This window comes from Crocodylus siamensis, chromosome 6, assembly GCF_052110815.1.
Source record: "Crocodylus siamensis isolate JL-2025a chromosome 6, ASM5211081v1, whole genome shotgun sequence".
NCBI lineage: Eukaryota > Metazoa > Chordata > Crocodylia > Crocodylidae > Crocodylus > Crocodylus siamensis.
The window spans coordinates 34,869,622-34,875,968 of record NC_143400.1 but is presented as its reverse complement, the minus strand read 5'-3'; the positions used below and the strand labels follow the sequence as shown (position 1 = coordinate 34,875,968).

Genomic DNA, 6,347 nt, shown 5'->3' with positions numbered 1-6,347 from the left:
GACGTCGGGACAACATTACAATGCCAGATTATTTCTTCCCTTTTGCTTTTAAAATGCTTGCCAACCGTGGAAAAGAAGAACAAATGACAAGATCGAAAGAGCATCCCCTCAGAACTGGCAAAAACAAATCCTCTTCATCTCCAGCTGCCTGCTTTGTGATCCAGCGCTCGCCCATCGCGGCCTCTGAGCAGGGAGCAGGGGCCCCCACTGGAAACGGTGGCTCTTAGTCTTTCGGCGTGGGCACCCCCGCTGCAGCCCTAAGTTCGGGCTGAACCGCGGTTCAGTTCGGGGGGAAATGTGTTACAACGCCAGCCTGTGGATCTCCCAGGCTAAGGAGTGCCAGACTTCATCTAGGGCAGGCGGGAAACGTACAGAATTGTCAAGCAGCAAACTGGAACTGAAGGCAGTGGGGAAATGGGGAAATAAGGTCTCTCTCCATCTTCCTGTAAACTGCAGCTGCGATTTCCGAGTCCTCCTAGGAACTGTCCAGCTTTCCCTTCTCGACCAACCTCGCTGAAGCTCTGGTAGATCACCAAAGGCTTTCCCTAGTTCCTTTCACAGCTTCAGATCCTGTGTGTGTGTGTGTGTCTGTGTACATGTGTGTGCATGGATGGGGGTGTGCATTCCTGTTGGTCGTGCACCTTCGGGCTCTTGCTTTGGAAAGGAAAAACAAAACAAAACGACCCAAACACCTTTAAAAAAGGGAAAGAAAAGAATATGGCCAAAGTTTTCCCCACTGGGACATGCGTCCATCTGGTATTCAGTGCTCCTGGGGCAGGTGCGATCTCTAGTCTTGCGCATTAAGAGTCTGGCGCAAGGGATGTTGTGTATTTAATTCCTCAAAAGCAGAAACCCTGGGAGAAAACAAGTTGAGAAAGAGTATTCTTGCAAGAGTTCGTGTGTGCGGGGGTGTGGGCAAGTGTCCGTGTCCTGTTGGCAATTCCATTTTGACCCCGTTCTTCTCCTTTATAAAGCCAGTTTCACGAGAAAGAAGGAGATAGTGGAGAGGATCACTCCGGCTGAGCGTCGGCTGCTGGATGCTTTCGGGTCCAGAAAAGTATTCGGGTCTGGCATGCTGTCTGTGGGCAGCTGTGTCTGTGGAAAGGGAAAAAACGGTGTTAATTCAGCGCACAGCTCTGTGTGGCTGCATCAGGAGCGGGTCTTGCACTGGAAGGCTTTAGCTGCCATACCCAAGATTGTTCCAGCCTCCTCATAGGTATTAAAGATAGAAGGGGCCATTACATTAGCTAGCTTGACTCCCTGCGTAACACAAGCCAGAGCAGTTCGCTCCGCCACTCTTCCATCATGCCTAGTGACTCGGTCTGACTAAAAGCAAGGATGCGGTCTTCGCCTGCCAACTGCAAGAGATGGAGAATCCACCACTAGCCTGGGCAATGTTTCACTGGTGAATTGTCATCACCGCTGAGAATTTGGGCTACTCAGTTGCAAGTCAGAGTTGACCTGAAAAATGGGGGTGGGAAACAATGGGACATTTCTTATCTTGCTGGGAAACTTCCCAGATGGTGACTTGTGACTCCAAGTTAAAAACAATCGCAAAGTCTTTTTTTTTTTTTTTTTTAATTTTTCAAAACTCATTTTTTTCCTCTAAATTCTATGGAGCTATTATTTTTCCCTCCAAAATTCCTAAAAAGTTAGCCACCCTCCTTGGTTGGTTGAAAGAAACTCTGGGAAAACATCATGGGCATTTCCTCGGCTTGTTCACTGTTGTCTAGCTGTACGTCTCCCGCATTTCAGAATTCAAGAAGCATCAGTCCCCTGGTATAAGACACCCCTCCTGCTCACACATCCATGCACCCGAGTCTGCTCCTTCCCTTTCCCCAAGATGCTCCTTGCTACTTACTCACCTCTGAGATGCAGATATTCTGCTCTTTGGACTTGTTTAGCTTCTGCCCATGTTCCTGCAAAGGACAGAGCACAGGATATGCTTAAGCAAAGAGGTCACATGTAGCCTGAAACTGGGCCTGACAGCAAAATAACATGAACCCCATTTTAGAGATCTGGAAACTGAGGCAGAGTCCACTGACAACTTACCCAGGCTCACACGGTGAATTTGTGCCATTCAGAGAAACAGGACTACCAGTGACAGACCACCCATGCTCCAGCCTTGCGAGCTTGCAACAGGTCAGAGACTAATGCCCATCCCAGACAACTGATTGCTCCTAACCAGAGTCAAACAGAGCATTGAGGGGAGAAGCCAGACAAATCCAGACCCAACTGCCCTCCCAACACATCCCTCGTCTTTCTGCTCCAATGCTGGATTCTCAACAATGCGAATCGCTCCCGCAAAGGAAAGCACCAGGCCGTTCAGTCCTCGTGGCAGCCCGACTCATCCCCCAGGCACGGCGGCCCACCCAAGGCCTGCAAAGCATGGGTCTGCAGGAGCTGAACTCCTGTAGCTTTCCGCTGTCCTTGCAGAGCTGGCTGGCAAGGGCGTTCGGAAACGTTCACATTCTGGTCACAGACCCTGCAATTATCAGGCTCCCACATTTGCATGGGGCCTTGGAAAGCAGTTCAGAGCGTGTCTCGCGTCGAAACATTAAGTCTCTCTCTGTGCTCCTTGCACACTGGGGCTGTCAGAAAGGCTTTGCTGAGGTGAGAAGAAAGAAAACGGTCTCATCCTGGGCTGCTCAGCCTCTGCCGCACTCCTGCCCCGTGCAGGCGGCACAGGGTAGATGAGACCAACTCTTCAAATACGCCTTCAGATTCTGCCGATTCCCACTGACAAAGTTCACACCACTCTTGTGCCGCCGGCCTGCAAGCTTCCAGCAGATGCACCCGACTACGACCTATGCTGCAGGAACAGCCACAGGCCCCTATGTCCCAGGATAACAAATCCTTTCAAACTCCTGGTAACAGGCCCTATAGAGCTGGCGGCACAAGCAGCGCATTTAAAATGCAAACGTTTAAAATTCAAATCCCAGCCCCAGCAAGACATCCAAATGGCACGAGGTGAATTCCACCCCACAAGACATCCATCTCAGGACAGGAGTAGTTGTTGCCAGGACAGGAAGGGACCTGAGGAGGCCATTTAGTCCAGCCATGCTATAACCCAACCGCTGCCTCTACTCCCATTTACACACAAGAATCTCTAAGCTCAAGTGAAGTGGTTCTTCGCCGTCAAGCTAACCGGCTCATTACTGGGTATGGGTTGAAGCTCAGACTCTGCTGGTGCTAGAGCTAGGGATGCAGAGCGGACTCAGCTACGCTGTGCTGCTAAATGCAAACTGGGGGTGCAGTTTGGGTCTGTTTTGCAGTATAAGAGCTGTCACTCCAGTGAGGGTAATGCAAGAGGAGTTCGCTCAAGTGAAGGTAACTCAAGCTAGCACTGCAGTGAAGACCAGCCTTTGCGGGAAGGTTGGCTTGTGTCAGATGATGACTTTGATGAGCCATCTTAGCTGACACGCTGTCCAGTGGGACTTTGTTGTATTTACCACTGTCGGCAGGTGCTGGAGCCACAGTTATCATGAGGTTAAACACGTTGCTCCCTGTGTGCTCTGAATGCAAACTCATGCTTCGCCATGAAGGTTGACATGACTCCTGATGACTGTGCTCTCACATCACCTCGCTCTCCAGCAAAGCTAAGCCCCAAGTCAGCATCTACCAAGGAAGAGGCACAACACTGTATCTAGATAAAGGGGCCTGGACTCAGTGACCCAGCATGGTCTCACTGGGCTTTCCTGCCCACTTCAGGGCCTCGGTGCCTGAAGAGGGACCACGTACCTTCGCTCCACACTGCCTCGGACACAGGGACACACATGGACGTGCACCTGGACGCTTGCATGGCACTCCCAAGATCGGCAATAACAGAGCTTCAACAAGCAAAGTAACCTTTTCTTTCCATTCCCCACCCCAAATCACACCTAAAGGAACAGAGCAAAATGGGAACCCAGGAGGCCAGATTTCCACTACCCCCACTTCTAATCCACAACCTGCATCCTGGCTCTGCATAAAGATGTCCCAGCTGAGTGCACGGTCGTGCTCTCACTCACCCTGGCACACAGTCAAGTAACTCTACTCCAGGCAATCTGATCCCAGTATCATTCCAGCGGGCTCAAATCTGCTTCCACTTACAAGTAAAGCTGGAGTGGTGCTGTGGAAATCAGAGAAGCCGTGCCAGTATGAACACAAGAACCAGATCTGATGAGCTTAATGGTGCTATTCCTGATTTGCACTGGTGTCACCGAGAGAGGACTCAGGCCCCGCAGGTCAAAACCTGAAGTCTTTAACCCAGAGTCATATCCCAATCGCATCGATCTGGGTGTAATTCAGGAGCAATACCAACGACAGTCATGGATTTGCAAGGACCAACCGAGTCCAATTCTGGAGCAGATCTTGAGTGGGGCCACTGGAGCGGGCGCAGCAGCACGGGCCAAACTGGCTGCTGATGCAGAGTGATGCTGCGTGACTGAAGGCAACAGCGGCAGCGTGGACTCGTGAAAAACGCGACTCTTGGGTCAGGCCCACATCAAGCAGACTCCACCTGCCCTATCACTACTTGGTCTATCCTCATTCATTGCTCCCACTAATTTTTCCCTGAGCAGCCACCAGAAAGGACCTCCGCAGAGGTTGTGCGGCTGCCTAAAATCAGCACTGGCCTCCTGGAAACCGGTTCTCAGGCAAGGACCCCGACATGCACCCACGCCGCCCACTCCTGTCTGTAACCAAGCAGCAAACGAAGGAGCAGCATGGACGGCCACGTTACTCCCCCCCCCCGCCTTTCTTGCCACTTCGGAGGAGGATGGACCCGCTGAGCACGTCTCTCCATAAAAGGGAGCCGAGGTGCCCACAAAGGCAGCGTTGGGGCCCTGATGCGCTGCAACTCTAGCATGAAATTGAGCCGCTGATTGTCTCATGGAGTGGTAACTAGAAAACATAAGGTGTAATTACTCAAGCACGCCAGATCTAATTAGAGGCTGCCCAAGGGTGACATTGCTGCCTTCACGTGGGCTCGCCGGCCTGAAGAAAGAGGAGAGAGACCGACTTTGTTTCTGCCGAGTCAGAGAAATGTCCTCCAACTGGACTGTGGGTAGGAGAAGCCCAGCTCTCAAGGCCCCAAGGGCAGAGACCTCAGTTGAACTACTGGCCAGGTATGCCTGTGCCTGCGATTCTGCAGCTCGGATCCAGATCCCAGGTGGGGACGGAGTCAGACCAAGTCCTACCTGGATGGACGTGCAGGTAGTAATAACGCTCGTGTCATAGAGGGTGTTGCTGTCGTTGACATCATCTGGCAAAATGGGGTTGTTTTCGGTCTTCGGGGGCGCGGTGACAGGGGGCGAAGGGTTCTTGGGGGAGAGGTTCACATCTGTGCCATTGCCAAAGGCCTGAATGGCGTTCCCTGGAAACAAGAGGAGACACGGGATTTCAGCAGGGGGGCGGAAATGGGTTCGCTGTTAGCTACTACCCAGGGAGCTCGCTCAGCAAACCATCAACATAACCAGGTGGGCCTACCCAGCGGGACTGCCAACTCAAACACCTCCTCCCTGAGCCAGCACTCGGTGCAAGAGGTGCCTGTGGGACCGTGGGCAGGACTCACTTAGTTCTAGCTCGCTGCAGGAGGGCAAGTCCTCAGGTTTCGTTTGCACACATACCACTTGGAGATGCCTGCCCCAACAGAGAGAAATGGGAGGCACTGGCCAGCTGGGAAAGTGGGTGGTGGGGGTGGGCATCAAGAACATGTGGGCCAGATCTTGCTTTTCTTTCACATGCACTCCCTTTTTCCTGCTGCACTCTCTCACCCACACACTCTTTCCATCCTCCTTTTCTCCTCTTTTCTTACTATCCTCGGCTCTCCCTGCCCCCTTGCAATTTTGTGCTACACGCACACAGTCTGCCCGCTTCGCGCAGGGTACACTTCGACACCGCTAATCAATCCCAGCTGTGTTGGGGACCCCAGCCCCAATGCAGGGGTCGAGGTGACTTCCTATCAAGAGCTCTTCTGTCTCCCTGAAAAGCTCCTGGGCGCGCAGTGAGTTTCAGCCACTCTGCCATGCAGAAGATCGGGGATGGCAGGACTTCTGCTCCCCCTGCTCAATCACACACGTGTGCCTAGCCTGTTTTGAGGTGGCACTTCGGGGTGGTTCTTCCTGACCACACAGGCAGGATGGGGGGAAGCCAAGAGGGCACTGATCCCCCCCTGCTTTAGCAGCACAGGACCCACTCCAAGCTGGGGCACGCTGTCTCCAGCTCTGCTCCCTGCTGTAGTGCCGTCATGGAGAACATGGCATTTGTTGGTGGAAGTTGCATTCAATTATGTCATCTGCATCAAGCCCTATTTCCTCTCCAGCTCAGTCTGCGGCAGGAGCATCTGGGGGACATGGCAGCAACAT

At 52.7% G+C, this 6,347-nt stretch overlaps 1 protein-coding gene across 1 annotated transcript in view; it reads right to left on the bottom strand.

The window, feature by feature from the left end:
• Window positions 1–766: 766 nt before the first annotated feature.
• GFRA2 (GDNF family receptor alpha 2) overlaps window positions 767–6,347 on the bottom strand; it is a 64,479-nt gene continuing 58,898 nt past the window's right edge. The window contains exons 7-9 of the mRNA XM_090053684.1: window positions 5,181–5,356; window positions 1,866–1,919; window positions 767–1,095 (exon numbers count right to left, since the gene is read on the bottom strand). Of these exons, the coding sequence (XP_089909810.1) occupies window positions 967–1,095; window positions 1,866–1,919; window positions 5,181–5,356 (359 nt within the window). The 3' untranslated portion in view covers window positions 767–966. The remainder of the gene's footprint in view (window positions 1,096–1,865; window positions 1,920–5,180; window positions 5,357–6,347) is intronic.